The 27,328-nt window shown below is 36.0% G+C and overlaps 2 protein-coding genes across 6 annotated transcripts in view; one reads left to right on the top strand and one right to left on the bottom strand.

Annotated features, from left to right (window-relative positions):
• The window catches only part of ap (apterous), a 145,640-nt gene that overhangs the window by 25,753 nt on the left and 92,559 nt on the right, over positions 1 to 27,328 (top strand). For 3 of the 5 annotated variants that reach the window (XR_014180151.1, XM_081991523.1, XM_081991525.1), the window contains 2 exons: positions 25,029 to 25,182; positions 25,287 to 25,476. Coding sequence is in view for 4 of the 5 variants with exons in the window: in XM_081991523.1 (XP_081847649.1) it covers positions 25,029 to 25,182; positions 25,287 to 25,476 (344 nt within the window). In the remaining variant the exon portion in view is untranslated. The remainder of the gene's footprint in view (positions 1 to 25,028; positions 25,183 to 25,286; positions 25,477 to 27,328) is intronic. The other 2 variants (XM_081991524.1, XM_081991526.1) reach the window with 1 other exon arrangement.
• The window catches only part of LOC145736961 (uncharacterized), a 156,605-nt gene that overhangs the window by 83,332 nt on the left and 45,945 nt on the right, over positions 1 to 27,328 (bottom strand). The window lies entirely within an intron of this gene.

The raw sequence follows: 27,328 nt of genomic DNA, 5'->3' as shown, positions 1-27,328 counted from the left end.
GAAAAGTTATAAATTAGTTGAAGTTATTCGAAACAAACTGGAAAACAACATTTCTCTAATATTTGAAATGAGTAGTTTTAAATCACTGTTGCCAATACAAACATACTTTCATTAAAATCAAATAAATCATTATTAAATTTTGTATTGAATTAATAAAAAATAAGCGTGGGTTAGGTTAGGATATAATTGGTGTCTTTAGCACTTTATACTCAAATAAACTGGAACTATTATAAATAATTGAAATTCAAAGTGTTTTTAGCGTGGGAGAGGCCAATTTTATATACAGTGTGTCCATAAAGTATGGATTCGATCAAAATTCAGGGAATTATCTTTCAGAAAATACTCGGACACGTATGTTAGTATTTTTTGAGAAAAATATAGATATACAGGGAGTCTCCAAAATTGAGATGTGGAATGGGATGACCCATTTTTTATTTGATTTTTGGAATCTACCTTACATTCTAGGCCTACTTGATGTAAAATGTCTGTTTTTGCTCTAGTATTACAGTTGATTGGCCGCCCCCTCAAATCAAGCAGAAATTCCTGATTTGAGCAAAAATTTTTGTGCACTTTTTTAAAAATAGTGTATAACTCGCTTATTTGAACCATCCTGTATATACGAGCCATATAACAAAAGAAAGCTAATAAACAGGGCTATCACGTCATGTTGAGCGGGCACGGCTAAGTTGCTCGGTTCGCCCGCTAGAGGGCGTCCAAGTTGACCTTGGATTTTTTGTAGTTTTTGCTAAATATCTCAGGAACGCTTCAAGTTAGAGATCTAAAAATTTTCACAAACGCACCTCGACGGGATGCAACTTTTATCTTTAATGTGTTTTTTTGGTACCAGGTACCGTTTGTCCTTGAAAAATTTTAACTTTTAAGTGGGAATAGTTACACGAAAATCAAAAAATAAAATTTTAGCTCAAATTAGGAATTCAATTTACTGATAAGAAAAAACAATTTTTTTCAAAATTTCACATCTCTCTCTTAAATAGTTTATGAGATATTTGCAAAAATGTACTATAAAAATGATCAAATTTTGACGCCCTCTAGCGACCAAACCGTGAGACTTAGCAACCCTCAGTCAACGTCACGTGATAGCCTCTTTCATTGCCTATTTACAATTTTCTTATGTCTTTTTGCAGAAAGTTTCAAATAACCGAGTTATTTACAATTAAATGGAAAAGTGCGTCAAAATTTAGTTCAAATGACAGTTTTTCCAGGGTATTTTCCATAAAGTACCACCATATTGGTACCACCCCGAAAAAGTGTCGTTTTATAGCAATTTGGATCTCAGAAACTCGAATCTGGTGTCCAAATTGCTCTAGGTACCACCGTTCTTGAAGTGACTTTAAAAATATACGGTTTTTGGCATTTTTTTACAGTTTTCAGAGCGTGGTTCCTTTATAAGGGCCGGACTGGCCCTTTTGCACTTTACGTCACATTTCGCCCATTAATACAAACGTATTTACACGGTCAAAGTGGATTTAAAATTTTCAAAATTTTGCCCGAAATTTCCTGGTATTCAACCTTCAAAAAAAGTCAAAATTTCAGTTTTTTATTTTTTACTGTCAAATGGTGCGTCCTACGGAAAAACTGTATAAAAAGAAAAAGTGGCAACTTACTGAGATACTTATATAGTAAAAATTTCACATCTCTCACTTGAATAGTTTATGAGATATTTGCAAAAATGTACTAAAAAAATTAATCAATTTTGACGGCCTCTAACGGCCAAACGGTGAAATTTAGCAACACCCAACCAACGTCACGTGATAGCCCCATTTATTGCCTATCTACGATCTTCTTATGTCTTTTGGTAGAAAGTTTCAAATAACCGAGTTATTCACGATTAAATGAAAAAGTGCACCAAAATTTAGTCCAAATGACGGTTTTTCAGGGTATTTTCCATAAACTATCACCATATTGGTACCACCCCGAAAAAGTGTCGTTTTATAGCAGTGTATTTATTTTTGAGTGTCAGGGGGATACAGAGTGTATCAGATTAGCGGCTGAGTACAAGGTATCCCAAAAAAGTGAAAAACAACTTTTAGTTTCAACGGTCAAAATTGTCAAAAAGCTTGACTTTGACGTCTTCTAGCGGCCAAACGGTGCAACGATTAACTTTTAAGTAGGAATAGTTTTCGAAAGCTTACGATCTGAGCCATCTTTTCACTTCAATCACTTTTGGTCGTCAACTGTCAAATAAACAAGTTATGGAAAATTTTTGGAAAAAGTGCACGAAAATTTCAAAATTCAAATTAGGAATTTAATTTAATAATGAAAAAAAATAATTTTTTTTATTTAATTTTTAATAACGTGTTTTTTACTAGTTTTTTTTCTACTGTTATTTTCTCGAAAACAGCTGAATATAGGCTACATGAAAAATACCCAGAACAAAAAATGGATGTTTCCCTGAATTTTAATCGAATTTATTCCATACTTTACGGACACACTGTATAACGAATATTATGCAAAAACACCCAATTACAGCTTTTTTAACAAACAAATTTTCAATATTTACAAGCAATAACTAATATTAAAGTCGTTTAAAGACACTGTACTGTTTTACACCCACAGTGACTTGAGTTATCAAAAGTTCAGGAAGTCAAAGCATAGGTCAGGAGATACGTATTAATATACAGAAAGAAATCATGATTATTTGTTTATATTGGTTCAAGTTCCGAGACATGTAGTTTAAGATTATCTTAATAATTATACAATAAAATGCACACAGAATACTCCACTATTTTAAATAGGACACCCAGTACATTTTAGGGTTGGTAGATTCTGCCTGTCAAAGCGTTTATAATAACCTAGTTTGTGCTGCACAAATATTGTACGGTTTCTGAGATATTCAAAGTCAAAGTTGCCTTCACACACAAGAAAATGTATTGTATTGCTGTCAAAGTCCCTAAAGTCTATTAATTTAAATGGGACACTCGGTATGTTTCTTAATAATTCGATAACTACATTCTGGAAAATTGGTCTTTAACAACGTTATTTAATAGTTTAATATTTAAGTCACTAAGGCTCAAAATTGCATTTCTTTTGTGTTAATTTAAATGCTAAATCCTGTTGTTTGTCCGATTTGTTTCAAGCAAATTTCAACCATATTAACATTCAGCTATTTATAACTGTCAGGTTAGTGCCTAATTATTGTAGAAAATTTGAACAAAAATGTGTTTAATAGTTAAAAAAAAAAAACCACTGTACAAAATTGCAGTTCGGTTTACTGTTAGGGCTGTAATTGCTTGGAAGGCCCCATATTCTTAAAATTTTAAATGGGACACTCTGTAAATTTTAGGATTTATTCAGGAATCATTTTGTAACGCATTTGAGGGTCTTGATGAATATTTCAGTATACTGTTTTCATGGAACCAGTTACATGCAAACACTAAAGTGGTCGTTTAGCATTTGTAAGGTGGATTTTGCAGCATCCCCCGTTAAAGCAAGTCGGGAAAAATAATTGTATATCATTTTGAAATAAAGCGAAGACAGAAGTCTGCATTTCTGATTGGACAAATGTCAATGCTGGCGCGACTACGGAATACTAAAAACCCGGTTTCGCTATATAAGCAGAAATTGTATGTCTTCGACGAAAAAATCGACTGGTTGCAAAAAGCAGAATCTACCAAAATGGCGGTGATAACTATTTTCAAATTCATTAACATTGGTTTTTTAATTCTAATTCCGTCCGTTACCGATGTGATTTTGTTGTGGGAAAACACTGATTGCACCACATTTACACGGTGTCCCAAGCTAGACTCAAATCATATAAGAGAAACAACGTAGTCAAAGCAAATATCAAAATTCAGTGAACATGCCAATTGTAAATCAGTAATTTTTAACTTTCTGTGGAACAAATTCTACCTCTTCAAGTTCGGAGGAACAAACTATACTACAGTCAAAGCGTTAGACCAGAAAGTTGTACCTTACTGAGATACATACATTTCACACCTCTCACTTGAATAGTTTGTGAGATATTTGCAAAAATTTACTAAAAAATTAATCAATTTTGAGGCCCTCTAGCGGCCAAACGGTGAGACTTAGCAACCTCCAGTCAACGTCACGTGATAGCCCCATTCATTGCCTATCTACGATCTTCTTATATCTTTTTGCAGAAAGTTTCAAATAACCGAGTTATTTACAATTAAATGAAAAGTGCGTCAAAATTTAGTCCAAATGACAGTTTTTCCAAGGTATTTTCCATAAAGTACTACCATATTGGTACCACCCCGAAAAAGTGTCATTTTATAGCAATTTGGACCTCAGAAACCCGAATCCGGTGTCCAAATTGCTCTAGGTACCATAGTTTTTGAAGTGACCTTGAAAATATACGGTTTTTGGCATTTTTTGACAGTTTTCAGGGCGTGGTTCCTTTATAAGTGCCGGACTGGCCCGTTTGCACTTTACGTCACATTTCTAGCATCAATACAAACGTATTTACATGGTCAAAGAGGATTTAAAATTTTCAAAATTTTGTCTGAAAAAGTTGGTACCCAACCTTCAAAAAAAGTCAAAATTTCAGTTTTTAATTTTTCACTGTCAAACGGTGCGTCCTACGGAAAAACTGTATAAATAGAAAAAGTGGCAACTTCATGAGATACTTATATAGTAAAAATTTCACATCTCTCACTTGAACAGTTTATGAGATATTTGCAAAAATGTACTAAAAAAATGAATCAATTTTGACGCCCTCTAGCGGCCAAACGGTGAGACTTACTAACCCCCAGCCAACGTCACGTGATAGTACCGTTCATTGCCTATCTACGATCTTCTTATGTCTTTTTGCAGAAAGTTTCAAATAACAGAGTTATTTACAATTAAATGAAAAGTGCGTCAAAATTTAGTCTAAATGACGGTTTTTCCAGGGTATTTTCCATAAAGTACCACAATACTGGAAGCACCCCGAAAGTGTCGTTTTATGGTAATTTGGACCTCAGAAACTCGAATCCGGTGTCAAAATTGCTCTAGGTACCACCGTTTTTGAAGTGACCTTGAAAATATACGGTTTTTGTAATTTTTGACAGTTTTCAGGGCGTGGTTGCCTCATGAAGGCCGGAATGGCCCTTTTGCTCTTTACGTCACATTTCTACCATTAATACAAACGTATTTACATGGACAAAGTGGATTTAAAATTTTCAAAATTTTGCCCGAAAATTCTTGATACCGAACCTTCAAAAATTTCACATCCCTCACTTGAATAGTTTATGAGATATTTGCAAAAATGTACTAAAAAAAATAATCAATTTTGAGGCCCTCTAGCGGCCAAACGGTGAGACTTAGCAACACCCAGCCAACGTCGCGTGATAGTCCCATTCACTGCCTATCTACGATTTTCTTATATCTTTTTGCAGAAAGTTTCAAATAACCCAGTTATTTATAATTAAATGGAAAAGTGCGACAAAATTTAGTCCAAATGACAGTTTTTCCAGGGTATTTTCGATAAAGTGCTACCATATTGGTTTCACACCTCGCACTTGATAGTCAAAGCAAATATAAATGATCAGTGAACATGCCAATTGTAATTCAGTAATTTTTAACTTTCTGAGGAACAAATTCTACTTCTTCAAGTTCGGAAGAACAAACTCCAATCAAAGCGTTTGACCAGAAGTTTTGTGTCTTTGCTCGATATCTCTTTTTAAGGACTTTTAACTGCTAAAACGTTCTCTACCAATATTGTAGAGAATTGAATTTCCCGCAATTTCTTCTCTTTGGTATTATCTGGAATTTTATCAATTCATAGAGATAGGAGGCTTGGAAAGCCGTGAATACACTTACAGATCATATTCCTGTTGAAGGTGACAGACTGAAGTTTGACCTTAACTATTTCAGAAAATGTGCACTTTTTTAAAGCTTATAGTAGGTCGTTATGTAGCGTTTGACAAGCATACTGAGTGTCCCATAAAAAATAAAGAAGATTTGTTGATAATTTGTGGTAGAGAAGAGAAGAATATGTGGACATTAACAAGCAGAATCGACTCACCTGAAAATATACAGGGTTACAGTTTTTTGGAGCTTTGATGCTGCCAATTTGAACATCCTGCACAGAGATACTTACTTGTTCTCCGTTTTAATAAAGATTGCCAGGAAAATTACCAATTCTAACTAGAAAAGATCGGCACGGCCCGATTAATTTCTAATTAAGATGGAAGCAAAACATTACAATGTTTTTGCTATTCGTTTACATAGAGAATGACAAGCGAGTGCAAATTGCGATCGTAATAATTGTTTTAATTGTGCAGTTTTATCTTTAACGGAGATTGCAAGTTAATTTATCTGGGCAATTATATCTGGTATTGCACTTGTTTCGTGTTATTAATGTAAATACAAAATACATAAACATAGTAGCTGGGGCTTTTTCTGTCCGTTTGGTGCCGCTAAATTATCTACTGACTGCGTGGCCGACTTATTGTTCTGCTTCAATTTGTTTCTTACCGCCAAAGAAGAATTTTTAACATCTTACGAGAGATTCAATGCATTTTAGGACAATCTTTTAACCAAAATTAAAAAAAATCTGGGCTGTTTTTTAAACGGCATATGAAAGAAGACATTTGATTAGTAAGTCAATATAATTTTAATATGTAGTACGTCAATTACAAATTTTAGAAGCATTTTAACAAAATGCTAAAATTACCATAATTTTCAATTATGATCTATTTTTCCTAGCTGCAACACTTTTTTGGTGACAAAAATACCTTTCGCACATTCCCCAAATCCCGCAAAGTCTTGGGTTAAAAGATAGGACCATATCTACTAGGATTTGATCTGTGAATTTCAATAATCACCTGATTTTATAAAATGTCAATTGAAAAGCATCATTGACATATTAACTATCTACGGATATTTTGAAATGTTTTTAGAGTATTGAATTTGACGCCCTCTGGTGGCTAAACGGAAACATTGTCCGCTCAAACGACACGTGAGAGCGTATATACAGGGTGCTACAAATTCGTGTCTATGTATCTCAAAAAAGATACAGAGTTGTTTAAATGGAGGCGGAATTTAGAGTTCAATCTTGTGCCGTTTTAACATTTTAAAAATATCTGATCACTTCCTGAGATATCCGAAAAAATACGAAATTTCGGAAAAAGGTTTTTATTTTATTGTAAGCTTATTGATTTTTTCCCTCTAAAACCTGACATCGTCACATTTAAAATCCGACGTTTCGGTTTTTGCCAGCCATCATCAACTTTATTTTTTTAAAGCTGATTTTGAAGGTGCTTTTTTTTTTGTTTTGAATGATTTTTTTGATTATATATTTTATTTTTTTATGATGTTAATCATAATATGTTTTAAAACTTTGGAATCCTCATTAAATTTCCTATCCAATAACCTAAAAAAACCTTATATAATTTAGTACAGTCAAAGGAAAAAACGATGTCAAAATTTGAACTGCCAGAAACACAATTTAAAAGGACAGTAAGGGACAAAATTGACTGTAAAACCTATTTGTAGTGAAAAAGTGACTGTTTTAAGCACATTTTTGGAATCCTCATTAAATGTCCTATCCAATAATCAAAAAAAAAAAACAAAATCTGGTACAGTGAGAGAGAAAAAACGGTTCCCCAGTTTGAACTACCAGAAACACAGTTTGAAAGGTCAGCCAGGGACATAATTGACTGTAACATCCACTTGGAGTGAGAAAATTTCTGTTTTAAGCACATTTTTGAAATCCTCATTAAATTTCCTATCCAATACCCTAAAAAAACATTAAAAATTTGGTACAGTCAAGGGAAAAAACGATGTCAAAATTTGAACTGCCAGAAACACAATTTAAAAGGACAGTAAGGCACAAAATTGTCTGTAAAACCTATTTGTAGTGAAAAAGTGACTGTTTTAAGCACATTTTTGGAATCCTCATTAAATTTCCTATTCAACAACCTGAAGAAACGTAAAAAAATTTGGTACAGTCAGCGAGAAAAGGAATGTCAAAGTTTGAACTGCCAGAAACACAGTTTGAAAGGACAGTCAGGGACAAAATCGCCTGTAAAACCTACTTGGAGTGAGAAAGTGGCTGTTTTAAGTACATTTTTGGAATTCTCATTAATTTTCCTATCTGATAACGTAAAAAAACGTTAAAAAATTTGGTACAGTCAGCGAGAAAAGGAGTGCCAAAGTTTGAACTGCCAGAAACACAGTATGAAAGGACAGTCAGAGACAAAATCGCCTGTAAAACCTACTTGGAGTGAGAAAGTGACTGTTTTAAGCACATTTTTGGAATCTTCATTAAATTTCCTATCCAATAACCTAAAAAAGACCCTCGAAATTTGGTACAGTCAGTGAGAAAAGTGATGTCAAAGTTAAAACTACCAAAAACACAGTTTAACCGGACAGTCAAGGAGAAAACCGATTGTAAAACCCACTTGGAGTGAGAAAATCACTGTTTCAAGTAAACTTTTGGAATCCTCATTAAGTTACCTACCCAATAATCTGAGGAAAACACTACAAATTCTCGTACAATTAGAAAGAGAAGCGGTTTCAAAGTTTGAACTGTCAGAAACACAGTTTGAAAGGTCAGCCAGGGACAAAATTGACTGTAAAGCCTACTTGTAGTGCAAAAGTGACTGTTTTAAGTACATTTTTGGAATCCTCATCAAATTTCCTATCCAATAACCTGGAAAAACCTCATAAAATTTGGTACAGTCAGTGAGAAAAGTGATGTCAAAATTAAAACTGCCAAAAACACAGTTTAAACGGACAGTCAAGCACAAAATCGTTTGTAAAACCCACTTAAAGTGAGAAAGTGATTGTTTTAAACAAATTGTTGGAATCCTCATTAAATTTCCTATCCAATAACCTGAAAAGACCTTTTAAAATTTGGTACAGGCAGGGATAAAAGCGGTGTCAAAGTTTGAAGAAATAGTATTTGTAATAATACAAGGAAAAACAGTTTTCTCTTCAATACCTAAAATAAAAAATTAAAAAAAAAACGGAACAAAAAAGGGCTTTTAGAATCTAACATAAAAACATCAGGACCGTATTTAAAAAAATAAGTCGATGATGGTTCTGCAAAGACGAGACGTTGAAATGAAAAACTGATAATGCCACTTTAAAGAGTTTTAGAAGTTGCTGTGGAGAAGTGTTATTAGTTTTGGGCTAAGTCCAATATTAACGTCACAAAAAAATAAAAGGTAAAATTCAAAAATTGCAAAATATCTCAGAAACCAAACAAGTTTATATTTTCTAAATGTCATTTTATTAAGGCCATGATTATGCAACTTTTCTTCCTATTTAAGCAAATCTGTATCTCTAACCTTTTTTAAAATCCCCATAGTGGCCCTCCTTATCCTGGACACACTGTATATTTATCCCCCATTTTCCAGTAAATGTTTTAAATAACTGTTTGACTGGTTGACTGTTTTAAGGATTTCAATATGAACGATTTACAAGTCTTTTTATACAATTTTTTTTACTTTTACGTCACTAGGGGGCGTTAAATTAGATCGTTATTTTGAAATCAATCAGTTTGCGCACTGCTCTGTTTAACCGTTAATAACTCCATTATTTGAATTCTTTTAACAGTATATTAACGTTAACCATTATACCACACAGAATGTTAAATTTGTTAGTTATTTTGACTGAATTTTCTAATCTACTGAACAGATGATTACTAGACCCGTAATCTACTTAATTTAACGAGGAATTTCAACGAGATCTTTGAAGAAGAACGGAAAATGTGCTCGTGCCATGTGCAATATGAAATCTGTTCAGTGTTTTAACGGGGTTTTTAATATCGGATTGTTTAAACTCGACTTTACGACCGCAAAGTGGTTCGTTTAGTGTTGGTTCAGTGGATTATTGAGTACGGTCGCATACCAGAATCTACCGCAATTTCGTATAGTAAATCAATATTGAAGCAACCTGATCGTTGTTAAATATCTTTAGCTAGAGACAACGTGAAAAATAAGCTTTTTCGTCTTCAACTTCACTTGTTGTTGATAAATAACTTTGTAAAGTTCCAATCCAGTCTTCTGTAAGGGATTAATTACGGACAAAGTGAAGTGTAACAAGTTTGTCTTGTTTCGTGTCAACCTGGATGATTGATCTATAACACTGAAGCAATAATTTACAGGTTTTCTTCCCTGTAAGTTAAGGTCAGACTCAAGAAAGTGAAAAAAAAATTAAGCAGAGGCGAACCAGATAAGAGAAAATAAAAGCATACAGGAAGAACCAAGAGGCAGCAAAGGCAACCAAAAATAACCGAAGACATTTTAATCCTAATTGAACAAAGAAGAACACTCAAGGGAAATATTGAACGAAGTCAGAGTAAACAGTATGAGATACGCTGACGATACCATGGTTATGGTAGATAGTTTGGAAGGACTACAGACGCTAATGGATCGAATCACACACTACAATCAACAACATGGACTAAAGATAACGTCCAAAAAACTAAGCAAATGATAATTAGCAAGGATAGAGATATAGGAACTCGGATAGAACGCGTAAAACGTTACTGTTACCTTGGAAGTGTCATAAATAAACAATGAGACAATGAACAAGAAATAAAATGCTGTATTGGAGAAGTTAGAGCAGTTTTTAACAAAATGAGAGCCATTTTCAAGAGTCACAGTAGTAGTAATGACCCTAAAAGGTTAGGCGAGTAGGCCTTAAGGCACTTTTCGCCGTTTCCCCTCAAACCTACGCCACCCAGACGTCCCGTCTCCCTGACGAAGGCAAGGATCCGTCTTCACTCCAAGGAAGACAGTTCCCTGCAGGAGAGTGTGAGACTCCTAATAGCTGTCAACAAACAGGGCTATCACCAAATTCCTAGTTGATGCAAATGTCTGTTCGGCAACCAGTGTTTTTAAGGCCCAGCGACTCCTTGACATCAACCATTTGGATTTTGCCTTGGCGTCGCTTGGGATTCCTATCAATTCCTTGACTTGTCTGCACCCTTCCGTCTTTCTCCACGTCTCTGTGGTACGTTCGAGCGGCCAGTCACTTAGTACGCTTGCTAACTGTCTGTTGCTTAATCCTATGTGAGGTTCGGCAGTTATTGGACTCTCAGAAGAGTCCAATCGCCCGTTTCCCGCAAATCCCATATGTGCCGGAATCCACACTAGGTTTACCTGCTTCTGCTCTGCCACTTTTTGGACCATCCCGTATTGGGAGACTTTGAAGTCGGTGTACCAGCTTTGCACCCCTTCTCGAGAAGCCACTGACCTACTATCCCAACTTTCCCTGGTTGGGATTTCTACCTTAAACTTCCTTTCGTCTTACGTCAGGTGCTACCACCTTTGCCATCAGGATAGGAATATCCCGATGCATGGCGGCCGCTATACTTGTATGTTCTTGACGCAGGTGGTTGTCACGCCTTGTAGAGCCGCATTCCATCCTCTGCAGCACCGCGTATCTACAAACTCAGGAAGAACGTTTAATGCGAGATCAAGAGTCACAACATATCTCTCAACACAAAAGTGAGGCACCTAAGAGTTGTCAATATTACTGCACGGAGTAGAAGCCTGGGACGCTGACAGAGGCCACCACTAAAAAACTTTTGAGATTATTGTATAGAAGAATCCTCAAGATACCATAACGAACAGGAAAGTGCTAAACAGACTGCAAAAAGAACTAGCAATCTTTTATACCATCAAGCGCAGAAAACTCGAGTACCTGGGACATGTCCTCCTACAATCCTACTCCTCCCTACTAGAATCCATAATGCAAGGGAAGATCAAAGGAAAAAGAGGACCTGGCAGAAGAAGAACCTCATGGCTGCAGAATCTTAGAACCTGGTTCGGAAAAACCTTTCAAGCCGCCACCAACAAAATTATAAATGCCAAGACTCGAAACGGGTAGGCCCCCCAAGAAGAAGTTAAGGTCTTGGTTAAGGTTTGTCGATAATTTAACCCTGTGCTACTCTATGCACTAATGGGACCTAATAGGTGTTGTAGAAAAGCTTTCTGAGATATTTAGAGTCAAGGTTGGTTGGTATATCTTTACTTGCGCTGTTTAGGAATTAGTCTGACAGTTTTGGTTCAGTGGTCAGAATCTACTTATGAACACTCTCCAGCAAATGATCTGACTTGATCTACTAACATCAGCCAATTATGAGGTAAAAAAATTGATTTTTTTACTTTCGATCGATTTCAGCTCGTTATTTTCGTACATAAACAACCTTTTTCTATGGTTCGGAAAGGAAGTCGGCTTCTGAATTATTCCTTCCCCTCGGTTGTTCGGACCGGCAAGACGCCGCTGGTGACTTTAAAGGTGCGTTTTGCACGCAACACGAAAGTGTAACGTAGTATTTTGCTTTTTAACTTGCAGTTTTTAACTTATGTCGTCCCGACATGATAATTTCCGCGTTATGCTTTAAATAAGGCTGATGGCTTGTAGCGTTTACTTTGATCCGGATATTCACGAAATATCACGGAAATCTACTATCAAATTTCTTTCTATTGACGTTCTTGATAAGCAAGTTTAGTGCAAAAGTAATGAATTTGCATCCTGCTCTATCAAACGACAATAAAACAGCACGGCAATACACCAGTTTTCCACTAAACATGCCAATCGAAAACGCCGTATATAATGGAAAACCGTTGCAGATACAAAGTGTTCCATTTAAAATAAGCAAATTGAATGACAAGTTACAGAAAGATGAAAATATTTTTAAAATAGCGCACGCATCGAATTTATCTTACTTCCAAAAATCAAATTTCGATAAATATTTAATCCTGATAAACTTTTAATGAACGATTTGGATGGCTATAACCCTCCTGTATATAAAACAATATTTGTCTTTGTCGGACACGTATGAAAAGACAACTGACCCCACTAACTGAACCCAGTTGTTTAAACGTCACATGACCTTTTCCTGGCGGAAACGTAACAACACACGTGACACCCTCAAAAGAATACCCAAAGAACATTAAAACAAGCAACGGCATCTCTGTCAATTTTTTTCAAGTTAAAAACTTGCATAATAATAAAATAGAAACAGTCACGTGACCGCTATATGCGAATGTGATAGTTAAAAGCAATCACGGGACCTTCAGGAATAGCTTTTAATAGTAAGAATGGTCACACGACTGCAAGGATGCTATTTGAATCGTAAAACCGTCGTCACGACATTTCTTTTAGTGGTAAAAGTGGTTTCAAAGCAACATTTTGACTTTAAAAATAGTCACCTGACTGTAAGGATGCTCTATTAACCGTAAGGCAGGTCAAGTATTTTTCAAAATTCCATTCGACTGATGTCATGTGAGCCTCATAACTAAAGTTGATAATTGAAAATAATCACGTTACCATTTTTTAGTGCACGTGACCTTAAGAAAGCTATTTTGACATTAAATACACGTGATTTACATAAATTCCTTTTAGTTGGCACTTTCAGAGCAACAGTAGAAGGTTATTTAAAGAGAATTTCACGGCCTACACGATGGTTAAAAAAGCAACCCGCTAAGTGTCAAAATAACCGAGTTACAAGCTGTCAAACTTTAGGTTGTCTTTGTTTGATTGAATTTCTTACTCTTGACAGTTGACGTCAAAACAACTTGGTTATTTGACAGCTTCGCTACACGAACTATAGAAAGTTATTTAAAGAGAATTTCACGACCTACACGATGGTTAAAAAATCAACTCTCTAGTTGTCAAAATAACCGAGTTGACTGAATTTCTTACTCTTGACAGTTGACGTCAAAACAACTTGGTTATTTGACAGCTTCGCTACACGAACTATAGAAAGTTATTTAAAGAGAATTTCACGGCCTACACGATGGTTAAAAAATCAACTCTCTAGTTGTCAAAATAACCGAGTTGACTGAATTTTTTACTCTTGACATTTAAGGTCAAAAGAACTCGGTTGTTTGACAACTTTGCTGGTCGAGCTCTAGAAAGTGATTTAAAGAGAATTTCACGGCCTACACGATGGTTAAAAAAGCAACCCGCTAAGTGTCAAAATAACCGAGTTACAAGCTGTCAAACTTTAGGTTGTCTTTGTTTGATTGAATTTCTTACTCTTGACAGTTGACGTCAAAACAACTTGGTTATTTGACAGCTTCGCTACACGAACTATAGAAAGTTATTTAAAGAGAATTTCACGGCCTACACGATGGTTAAAAAAGCAACCCGCTAAGTGTCAAAATAACCGAGTTACAAGCTGTCAAACTTTAGGTTGTCTCTGTTTGACTGAATTTCTTACTCTTGACAGTTGACGTCAAAACAACTTGATTATTTGACAGCTTCGCTACACGAACTATACAGTGCGTTTTTTTTAACGCGCAACATAGGATTTTACGTGTTAAATTTTTAAGCCCATGTTAGACCATTTTATTTTGGAACTGCAAGTCTATAACTTGACGGGTGTGTCTTTAGTACCCTGAAGCTTAAGTAAGTGTACCAATTTGGTCTAAAAAGTGATTAAAAACTGGAAAAAAATCATTTTTTTTCGAAAAGATTTTATCGTTCCATACTCCCTGTATGCATTGTTGTTCCTTGTTGTTTTTATACTGGCAGGGCAGGTAGCAGGTAAAGTGACATATTTTGACTGCATCACGACATCTATGATCACGACCCGACATCTTTTGAACGTCAAAAGGGCATTTTATGATTGTTTGGAATACTGTTTGGCTTCAAATGGAGGTCACTTTGAACAATTCACTTATAAAAATACTTCTTTTGTTCTTAACTTTCTTGATATAAAGTTAATGATCACCCTGATTTACTTTCTACGCCAAATTTTACCTGCTACCTGCCGTGCCAGTATCAAAAACAACAAAGAACAACAATGCATACAGGGAGTATGAAACGATAAAACCTTTTCGAAAAAAGATGATTTTTTGCAAGCTTTTTAACACTTTTTAGGCCGAATTGGTAAACTTACTTAAGCTTCAGAGTACGAAACAGCCACCCGTCAAGTTTTATACTTGTAGTTCCAAAATAACATGGTCTAACATGGGCTTAAAAATTTAACACGTAAAATCCTATGTTGCGCGTTAAAAAAAACGCACTGTAGAAAGTTATTTAAAGAGAATTTCACGGCCTACACGATGGTTAAAAAATCAACTCTCTAGTTGTCAAAATAACCGAGTTGACTGAATTTTTTACTCTTGACATTTAAGGTCAAAAGAACTCGGTTATTTGACAACTTTGCTGGTCGAGCTCTAGAAAGTGATTTAAAGAGAATTTCACGGCCTACACGATGGTTAAAAAAGCAACCCGCTAAGTGTCAAAATAACCGAGTTACAAGCTGTCAAACTTTAGGTTGTCTTTGTTTGATTGAATTTCTTACTCTTGACAGTTGACGTCAAAACAACTTGGTTATTTGACAGCTTCGCTACACGAACTATAGAAAGTTATTTAAAGAGAATTTCACGGCCTACACGATGGTTAAAAAATCAACTCTCTAGTTGTCAAAATAACCGAGTTGACTGAATTTTTTACTCTTGACATTTAAGGTCAAAAGAACTCGGTTATTTGACAACTTTGCTGGTCGAGCTCTAGAAAGTGATTTAAAGAGAATTCTACGGCCTACACGATGGTAAAAAAAATCAACCTGCTAACTGTCAAAATAACCGAGTTACAAGCTGTCAAACTTTAGGTTGTCTTTGTTTGACTGAATTTTTTACTCTTCACATTTAAAGCCAAAATAACTCGGTTATTTGACAACTTTGCTATATTAACTAAAGAAAGTGATTTAAAGAGAATTTCACGGCCTACACGATGGTAAAAAAAAATCAACTCGCTAACTGTCAAAATAACCGAGTTACAAGCTGTCAAACTTTAGGTTGTATATGTTTGACTGAATTTTTTACTCTTGACATTTGAGTGGATTATCTCCCAGTTGCACCTGACTATATCTTGAGAAGATAGCAACACCTGCCGATTGTAAGGCGGCGTGTCCGAAAAGCTGATCAATCCGTAAATGAAATTTGTGAAGGCCGAAGATAACCGGAGGAACAAGAAAGGCAGGCATTAACGAATTGTCAGTGAGATAAGAACGGTGGAATTAAAAATGCGCGCATATTTATTATTAAAAATCCGTCCGTTACGAAACTCGATTTTTTTTTATCTCGTTTAATAACTAGAGTTGCCTCATGCCGCGCGACATTTTGCTCCCATTTTTTATCGATATTTATTGACATTATAAAGAAGCCGACATCATGGCGTGAGTGCACATTTATATATCTATATATACATACGACACATATTTATATACCTATACAGGGTATTCCAAATGTTTCGAAACGGTCTACCTTTTCCACAAGGTGAAAGCTACAAAGATGGAATTTTGGAATATCACGTGAAGTTAAAAAATTGATTTCTTGATGATCATTTTCAGGTTTTAGGTTTTGGATCACCACCATTTTTTCTAATGGACAAGTAATGATTTTAATACATTTTTTGTTCCTTGGATCAGCAAATAAGGTTTTGCAAAGTTTCATTCAGGCAGTTTCGAGAAATCTGAGTTTAAACTTTGAGCATAGAGCAACAGGTTTCATTGTTGACTAGAATACCTGATAATGTCAAATTAGAAGGTGGATTAGAGATGAGAAGTGTATACGGTAGATGGAGATATGAGTTTTCGATCAGGGAATGTATTATTGTGTTTGTGTTTGGAGATGTGAACGTCTGCTATCATCATCTCTCTCTACTCGTTCTCTTTTATGTAATTGAACCATTTTCTTGTAATGTAACTTGACACATTTTAAATGTTTGACACGAAATGGCAACCTGTTTTGAAAAATAGGAAAATGTGAAAAATGAAAAATTCCTTGTGGAAAAATTGAAACCGTTTCGAAACATTTGGAATACCCTGTATAGAATAATGTGGCCGGATCGATGTGAAAGCGGACGATACCCGACACCGCTAAATACGAAATCAACCATTTAGTTTGATAGAACGTGGTTCCTGTCACCTGTCATTCCATTCAACTGGGTGTTTGGTATTCCAAAGGTGTTTGCCATAGATAGATATTTGCATATATGAATGATGAAACAGGTCAGATAAGTCCACTTTTTCTGAAACCGACTGCGACGTATTCAATCGGATTTCTGGTCAATGGAGATTATATTTTTGTAGTACTACAAGAGGTTTTTCAGTTTAAAGTTACAAATTTTTAAATGTAACGTTATATCCTGATTGTTATAACATTAGTTGTACGTCATCAAGGTGAAAATGGGCGGCGTTGTCAATGTTATAAATGACGAACCGAAACTGAAAAGTATGATTTTACATTTAATGGGATTTCAATTCGGAGACAATTTGACCGAGCTTGCAACACTGTAAAGGCTAGTTGACATCCGTCAAAATTAGTCACGTGACCTTTAAAATGTAATTTAAACTTTAAAAATTTGATAAATCAAATTTAGACTATTTTAGACAATTTATTGTAAACGCTGAAATTGTAAGAGACGCGTCACGTGACTTTGATTATGCAATTTCAGTGCTTGCAACACTGTAAAGGTTAGTTGACATTGTCAAAAACTGTCACGTGGCCTTTAAAACGCAGTTTAAACTTTGGAAAATTGATAAATTAAATTTAGACAATTCTAAAACCTCAAATCGCAAAATACACGTCACGTGACGTTGATAGTGTAATTCTGAGCTTGCAACACTGTAAAGGCTAGTTGACATCTGTCAAAATTAGTCACGTGACCTTTAAAATGTGATTTAGACTTTAAAAAATGTATAAATTAAATTAAGACTATTTTAGACAGTTGTAGAAACTGAAATTGTAAGAGACGCGTCACGTGACTTTGATTACGCAATTTTAGAGCTTGCAACACTGTAGAGGTCAGTTGATATATGTCAAAAACAGTCACGCAACCTTCAAAACGCGCAATTGGAAAAATAAATTTAGACAGTTGTAAAAACTTGAATTACAAAATACACGTCACGTGACGTTGATTATGCAATTCTGAGCTTGCAACACTGTAAAGGTCAGCTGACGTTGTCAAAAACTGTCACGTGACCTTCAAAACGCACTTTAAACTTTGAAAAATTGGTAAATTAAATTTAGAGAGAGTTGTAAAAACCTAATTTGCAAAATACACGTCACGTGACGTTGATAATGCAATTCTGCGCTTGCAACACTGTAAAGGCTAGTTGACATCTGTCAAAATTAGTCACGTGACCTTTAAAATGTGATTTAAACTTTAAAAATTTGATAAATCAAATTTTGACTATTTTAGCCAGAAACTGTAAGAAATTCTTTCTTGAAGCTGCTTTATAAATAAATTCATCAATTTCTTTGAAATTAAAAATGCGCGGTGTAAATCTGCTTTAGATAAGGAAAATGGCGACCATTTTAAAACAATACACTATTACTTTAGAGGGTTATTTTAAACTGAAAAACTAAAGCAGATGAAACGTAAAGGCGGTTCTACACTATTAATTAATAAAATGCCGAAGCAATAAAGGCAATTGCACTATATATCTCCTCGAAGTAAATGCAGCCATATCATGAATATGCAACGCAGACAATTTATTCAAAAAACCATTTAAATGCATGTTTGAACAAATTAAAATTGCCAGGCATGTATATGTTTATACCTATACAGTTGGTGTTTTAATGGCACAATTCAAACATTAGAAACGATTTTATAAATATGAAAATCAGGACAAAAAAGAGATTTACGAGCATGTGACTGCGGCAATCAAAATGGCAAACGAACAGACCGCAATAAATACCTAGCCATAGACGACTTTTGCGATTTTATGATGGGCAAGTTCTTCGAGCGACCAGAAAAACCAACATGGACGAGGAGTCTGTTAGAATTTTAAATTTGTCGGGAATTAGCTTTCTCATCGATAAATCCGTAATTGATTCGGTCGGAAAAAAGTTTTCAGATATGCCTTTTAGACTCAACAGTTTGCCTTTTACGAAAAATGGCGCTGTTTAATGGCAAAACACCAAGAACGATTGACTTGTCTGGTAATCTAACAAACAAGTCAAAATGGAGTAACTAATTTGCAATTTGTAACTTTTATTGGTATAGTCTGTTCCACAGATTTTGATAGCAGGACATTACTAGTTTCCAATTTCCAAAAGAAATTTTTGGTAACGTCACAAATGTTAGAAGACAAATATGTAAAATGTGACTGTGGTGAAAGAACAACCGACCTTAGAGAAGATAACCGGGTATCGAACAAAGCAATATTGATAATTGCATGAGCTTTTCGCTGCAATGTTGCCAAACGACAAACATTCCTAATAGTTTAGTTCATTTTCTGTCTATCATTGTTTAAACCGTTCTTCGTTTTGCAGTCCAAAATTAGTCAGAGGCAACTAATTTAGTAATTTTTGATGTGTCAAATGTAAAAAACCATAACCTCAAAATAAAACTAAACAATTAGGAACTTGAAGACCTCATCCCCAACGAACTTCTGAAATGTGTCGGATCTGAACTAGGAAAGCATCTAAAACAAAATTTTAGAAACATCGGAATGGCACACTATTCCTATATTCAAGGACAGAAGATGTACCCACCCAAGTATAGGGACATAACGCTGCTGAACACAAGCATGAAACTCTTTACCGGCATTTTGAAGGAAAGACGTGAAATACAAATAACAAACAGGGAAGAACAACAAGGCTTCAGACGAAACAGATCCACGACCGACGCCATATTCATTATCAAACAACTAAAAGAAAAATCATCATCGATTCATCGATTTGACCAAGGCATTTGATAGGGTTCGCCTCTCCGACATCATAACTGTACTGATAGCGAAAGAAACGCCAGACACCATCGTAAGAGCAGTCCGCAGTCTCAAAATGAAGAACAAAGACAGGAAACACTTGTACGGAAGAGATACCGACACCAGGAGGCATCAGACAAGGTGACAGCCTTAGCCCATTTCTGTTCAATCTCTTAATGGACAGAATTATAGAGGAATCTCTCTCCAATGGCGCTACAGCCTAAATTGAGCCTTGGCCTCCTTTATCTTCCGCCTCCAACACTGTCGATCCAACGCCGCTCTCCTCCAGGTTCTGACACACCATCCTTCCATCTTTACCGTGGTCTACCTTTTGGTCTTCTGCCCTGCATCCTACTATTGAGGGCACTTTTTGGTAGTCTGTTATCCGGCATCCTTACTACGTGGCCCGCCCATCGTAGCCTCTGTAGTCTGACGAATTCTGAGATAGGTGCCTCCTTGAAAAGTTGGTAGATTTCATGATTATGTCTTCTTCTTCATATCTCATTTTCATTTAGTGGCCCAAAGATCCGTCTTAGTATTCTTCTTTCAAACACCTCCAGTTTATTCTGTGAGTTCTTTGTCATGACCCATGTCTCGCATCCATAGCATAGTATCGGCCTAATGATGGTTTTGTATATCCTGATTTTTGATTTTCGCTAGGCTTTGTTATAGAGGAATTATCATCACTAAATATGGGATACCGAATAGGACAGAATAAAAGAACTAGCATGGTATGCTACGCCGATGATGCAGCCATTTTCGTGGAAACGGAGGACGATCTACACAAATTCTGCCAGATCAGCCAAGCGATAAGCATGAAAAATCGTAAACATAACCTTTGCTAAAGATCCCGTAAGATGTAAGCTGGTGGTTCAGGACAAAATCATCGAGCAAGTCTCACAATTCAAATATCTGGATCTGTCGATTTATCACGACCCAGTGAAGGACCTAAGAAGCCAGATCAGCAAAGCGTCTGCCATGTCGGGCTGCTTAAGGCAGATAATAAGGGCGAACGAATACATGCGAAAGGATAGCAAGATCAGGATCTATAAGACTTGTATATCAGGCCAATCATGACATACGAAATAGAAGACAGAGAAGAAACCGAAATGAAAACGCTCTGGGCTATAATGGGAAAAACATGAATAGACCGAATTAGGAACACTGACATTAGGGAACAATATGGGGTGTAAGACATCGTAAGATGGGGGAGACAAAGAAAAAGATGTTGGTAGGCTCACGTGAGAAGAATGGAAGAGGTAAGACTGCCACGCATCGCACTTGAAGGGAAACCAATAGGGAAAGAGCATCTAAGAGATGGAAGGACAGCTGGCAGTCCACCTCCCAGGAACTGATCCAGAGGAACTGAAATATGAGTTGGATGGAACTTAAATATGAATAAGGAGAAGAAGAAGAAATTGTCATCATCAGCTGATTACTGGTCGACGTAGGATATTTTGGTTAGAATTTCCTGTGGGTTATTAGATATAATTTAAGTATAACAATGCCTTCGTTCTGTGCAGTAGTTGGTTGTGGCAGTCGCGGAATGCGGGATAATGTTCGATTTTTTAAAATTCAAAGAGATTTGAACTTTAAATGAACTTTTCTCTATAAAACAAAGTGGGTTCTTGCTTTGAAAAGAGAGGATTGGAGGAAAACCCCAGGATTTGCCTCACTCTATGCCATCTCCAGGCAGGCCTCTTGGTGTCTCGGTATACAAATCAATTGGTTGTCTTGTGTGGATTCTGAGCCGACGTGACTTGATGACGTCAAAATTCGGTCGCGCTCTGAACGCATGTGATAGACAAGAAAAGTAAAATGATGACGACCATACTAACCTGGACAATTTGAACGAAATCAACCCAAACCCTTGGGAGTGGTAGTTCATTTAAATCACAGTATCAGTGGCTTAAACGAACGACCTACACGCAATCGATCAATTTCATGGTAGCGGAAATTTGCATAACAAAAATTTAAAAAAAAAACCATAAACGGCTCAGGACATCACCCTGTATAAGCCAATGTTAATGGCGGGCCGTGGGCCTTAAACAAACACGAACGGCGGTACCATAAGCGCGTAATGAGTACCCGGTCCGAGTCGTGCAGTCGTGAGACTGATAGCTGTCAGGGCGAGTGTGCCCCCTGGGGGGCAAAAGGGGCACCGAAGGGGGTCACGACCCCGCCGATCACAAAATATTGTGTTGAATGATCATGTTCGATCTGTGTGGCATGTTCGTGTGACGACTGAAATAGTGATTTATTGTGACAGATTCTACAAACTTCCTATATCCGTGTAACGGACAGAGAAACATTGATAAATCCGCGACGCAAAGAAAGAAATAAGTACAAATAGGCGAAAATATCAGTTTTCATCCACCATTGAACTTTAAACATAAATAAAGTAAATAAAGCTCGAAATAAAGTTTGGTTAAGTAATTTTGTTATTATACATTTAAACATTTTAACGCTCTCTAGCGGCCAAACTGTACCACTAACCCATCAACTTTTATACGTCAATAGAAAGCTTATTTCGTTAGCTATCCATTGGCATATAAAAGTTTACACAATGTGTTGCAAATAAGCTAGTTATTGACGATTGAACAAAAGAATGCACCAAAAAAATATAGTCAATTTTGACGCCCTCTAGCGGCCAAACCGTCTAACCTATCAATTCAAATTGGGAGACTGTTAGAAAGCTCACTTCATTGGCTACCCATTGACGTATAAAACACTACTAAAAATGGGGCAAATAAACGAGTTATTGAAGATTGAACAAAAGGATGCACAAAAAAAGTCTTAAAAAAATAGTTAAACTTAACGCTCTCTAGCGGCCAAACCGTTTAACCTACCAACTTAAGATGGGGAATTTTTAGAAAGCTCATTCCATTGGCTGTCCATTGACGTATAAAACTCTAGCAAAAATAGTGCAATTAAGCTGGTTTTTGAATATTAAACAAAAGGAATTATCAAGTCGGCGCCCTCTAGTGGCCAAACGGTACTAGTAACCAACCAATTTTTCTACTTCAATGAAATAGTTATTTACCTAACAAGTGCGGAAAGTGATACTTTTCCGCACATTGACTGAAGTTGCCCTAGCGAGGCTGAACATCAGTCGAGTGCGGGGAAAGCACTTTCCGCACGTTTTCTTTTTCACTTCAAAATGTGTTTCTGGCAGTTCAAACTTTAACACCGCTTTTCTCGCTGACTGTACCAAATTTTGTAGTATTTTTTGAGGTTATTTGATAGGAAATTTAATAAGGATTCCAAAAATGTGCTTAAAACAGTAATTTTCTCACTCCAAGTGGGTTTAGAAGACGATTTTGTCCCTGACTCTTTTAAACTGTATTTCTGTTAGTTCAAACTTTGACACCGCTTTTCTCGCTGACTGTACCAAATTTTGTAGTGTTTTTTCATGTTATTGGATAGAAAATATAATTGGGAATCCCAAAATGTGCTTAAAACAGTAATTATCTCACACCAAGTGGGTTTTGATGGCGGTTTTGTTCCTAACTGTTCTTTTGAACTGTGTTTCTGGCAGTTCAAACTTTGACACCGCTTTTCTTGCTGGCTGTACCAAATTTTGTAGTGTTTTTTGAGGTTATTGGATAGGAAATTGGATAAGGATTCCAAAAATGTACTTAAAACAGTCGTTTTCTCACTACAAGTAGGTTTTGCAGACAATTTGGTCCCTGACTGTTCTTTTAAACTGTATTTCTGGTAGTTCAAACGTTGACACCGTTTTTCTCGCTGACTGTACCAAATTTTGTAGTGTTTTTTCATGTTATTCGATAGGAAAATGACTGTTTTAAGCACAATTGGGAATCCCAAAATGTGCTTAAAACAGTCATTTTCTCACTCCAAGTGGGTTTTGAAGGCGATTTTGTCCCTGACTGTTCTTTGAAACTGTGTTTCTGGCAGTTCAAATTTTGACACCGCTTTTCTTGCTGGCTGTACCAAATTTTGTAGTGTTTTTTGAGGTCATTGGATAGGAAATTTAATAAGGATTCCAAAAATGTGCTTAAAACAGTCATTTTCTCACTCCAAGTGGGTTTTGCAGACGATTTTTGTTCATGAGTGGTTTTTTGACAGTTGTGACATATGACAGTTTGCTTTATACGTTTCTAGAACTGTCATGAATGTAACAATTGTCAAAACCAGCCCAATCAAGCTATACAACTAGAACAAAGTACTTATAAGTTTCATGAGTGGCATTTTGACAGTTGTGACAATTAGCTGTTTGTTTTGATTTATTTTTGACAGATGACGATTATAGGCATTAGAGAGTTAGCGCAAAGCAACAGTAATTCGAATGCTAAACAGCTAAATTCATTCATTTTATACAAAAATAGAACACTAATTCATCGAAATAAATCGAATTGGTCCAATAGTACAATAGCAAAATTATATAAACGGTCCAGTTGATGAATTCAGATGTCTGACAACGTGACAACGCTGTCACGAAGTTTTCGCCTACTAGACGTTTTATTGGGTTTTCTGTCTTTGTCGCGCGCATACAATTATCAATGTTTCTCTGTCAGTTAGACCTGTATGTCTATATAGATATTTTTTTATGATAGTTTTTAGTTCTGACGATTCAATAACAAGTTCTCCTGATGACTGCTGCAATCCCATAACATCAATATAGCAGCAACTAATTGTATACAAAAGTTAGACCAGTAACCATTTAATTTGCATGTACAAACTGAATATATTGCTACTCCTTCCTGTTCAACTTGAACTAATCAATTTTAGTGTTTCAAGGTATTTTATCGTGGGAAAATTGGTAAATTTCCTTGTTTCATGCATCACCAGGGAAAATTATGTTGGTCTAGTAAGTAGTTTTGTGCGACTTAAGATGTCAAATTACCGATGCAAGAAAATGCGAAATACCAAAGAAATTTTTATGTTTTAGTCGGATATATATTAAGTTGTCATGTCAGTTGTGCCATAATTGCCAGATAATAGGGCAATTTGCGACAATTTTCCTCTAAATATCTCAGAAACCACGGCACTCTTTGTAATATACATTAGCAGGTCGTTAAATAGGTTTTAAAAAGCAGAATCGAATGACCTTAAACATACAGAGTGCGTACTATTTCACATCCGTCTGTAGTTATTTACAGCTTAAGCTGTCCACCTGGTATTTTTCCTGAAGAAAACAACAAAATGACAAAAAAAAAACCAAGAGCCTAGGCAAAACTGCTCCATATATTAGCATTTCCATTAATATCTTATAAGCGCATATAATTACAATACTTAACGATAATTTAGGTTAAGTCTCTCCGATACAGAGAAATTTAAGTGCAAATATACATCAATTAATCCTATTTATTATCTTGGAATATTCTGGTTCATTATGGTAATTTCTAATGGTTTTCAGCAGCAAAACGAGCAATACCTTGGTCCAGCTTACGATCCATCCAGAGATTTGTCACCAAATTTGCCCTCATGCGAGCCACAGATCAAGGGAGAACCCCCGGGGGATATACATGGTGCTACTGGTATCCAGGATAACAATAATCGAAGCGAGAAAAGTAAGCTAATTTAGTAATAATTACAGTAAGTGAGCATACAAAACTGTCACAGAATTGTCCCTGAGAAACAGAGAAATACCATTAGTTTGATGTCTTTTTTTCAGTGCACCAATCATGTGGATCAGACACGTGCCGTCCTCAAACTAGTATCCACGATCACTGCCGATCTACCCCTAATCTACGACCACCCCTGACTCCTCCAGAGCTCCGACGACCTGGATCGTCATTCGATCATCACATTCCAAAAATTGAGCCGGATACGACACCGTCTACACCACCAACACCACCATCCAGGTAAGTTTACACTGTTCTGTCTATGATTTATGAAAATTTTACGCAAAATTCTAGACACTTTAAGCTATATTGTGAAAAAAAATGCTTTTAATATAAAAACCGAATTTACGGTGAAGTTTCCGTTCAAACTCGGGAAGGTTAGGTTAGGATTGTCAATGGGAGAGCTCCAAGAATCTTCCTTCTGGATTTTATAGATTTTCCTTCTGACGTTCCTTTTCTACAGAGTGTTCAAACGTGACTTTTCGGTGACGTTTGACAGCCTGGAACAGCAATTTTCTATGCCACGTGACCGATTTTACAGTTTACAAGGATTCCCTACTTGTTGGTGATTTACAATCTTTTCACGGCAAAAAACATTATTTCCAAAATCACGTGACTTTGGCGGTGACGTTTCAACTCGAGTTGTCAATTGTGACAGCATGGAACGTCAATTTTCCAGGCCATGTGACCGATTTTCAGATATTTTACATTTTTTTTTTTTTTTTTTTTTTTTTGGATTTCTCTCTTAATGGTGATTAACGATCTGTTCACTGTGCAGAAACAACATATTCAAGGTTACGTGACCTTTCCAGTTTCATTTTGAACTGTCAATTGTGACAGCTCGAAATGTCAAATGTGAAGTTTTCGCTTGAACTGTCAATTCAGGATCTGGAGCGTCAATTGTCAATTTTAAAATTTTTTTAGTTTAGTTTCGAGTTTTTGGATTCCCAATTTCTTGGTAATTTACGACCTTTTCACTGTAACAAAGAGCAATAATTTCAAGGTCACGTGACTGTTGCTGACACACATGTCAAATGGCTTCCACACTGTTGCCAGCTGCAAAATTGAATTTTTAACGATTTTTTTTAATTCTCTAAGCTGTGGACTGTGGACAAGTTTCATCTGGCCTTTACAGTGTTGCCACTTGTCACATGAAAACTGAATTTACGGTGAAGTTTCCGTTCAAACTAGGGAAGGTTAGGTTAGGACTGTCAATGGGAGAGCTCCAAAAATCTTCCTTCTGGATTTTATAGATTTTCCTTCTGACGTTCCTTTTCTACAGAGTGTTCAAACATTCGACATTTTCAAAGTCAATCTTGAAGGTCACGTGACTTTTCGGTGACGTTTGACAGCCTGGAACGTCAATTTTCTATGCCACGTGACCGAATTTACAGTTTGGAAGGATTCCCTACTTGTTGGTGATTTACAATCTTTTCACGGTAAAAAACATTATTTCCAAAATCACGTGACTTTGGCGGTGACGTTTCAACTGGAGTTGTCAATTATGACAGCATGGAACGTCAATTTTCCAAACCATGTGACCGATTTTAGGATTTTTTGTTTTTTTTTTTGGATTTCTCTCTTCTTGGTGATTAACGATCTGTTCACTGTGAAGAAACAATATATTCAAGGTTACGTGACCTTTTCGGTTTCATTTTAAACTGTCAATTGTGACAGCTCGAAATGTCAAATATAAAGTTTTTGCTTGAACTGTCAATTGAAAATCTTAAACGTCAATTACCGATTTTACAATTTTTTTTGGTTTAGTTTTGTGTTTTTGGATTTGAAATTTCTTGGTAATTTACTACCTTTTCACTGTAAAAAAGAGTAATAATTTCAAGGTCACGTGAGTGTTGCTGACACACATGTCAAATTGCTTCCACACTGTTGCCAGCTGCAATATTTAATTTTTAACGCTTTTTTTTTAATCTCTAAGCTCAAACCGCGATTTTAACGTCACGTGACTGTGGACAGGTCTCATCTCGCCTTTACAGTGTTGCCACTTGTCATTTTAAAATTATTTAAATCACGTGACGCAAGTGAGAATTATAGTTTTTTTGAGAAATTTTGATAGGTTAGGTTAGTCCCTGTA

This window comes from Ips typographus, linkage group LG13 (genome assembly GCF_016097725.1).
Source record: "Ips typographus isolate SLU linkage group LG13, UJ_Ityp_2.0, whole genome shotgun sequence".
NCBI lineage: Eukaryota > Metazoa > Arthropoda > Insecta > Coleoptera > Curculionidae > Ips > Ips typographus.
The sequence above is the reverse complement of the archived record's forward strand: the minus strand, read 5'-3'. Positions and strand labels throughout refer to the sequence as shown.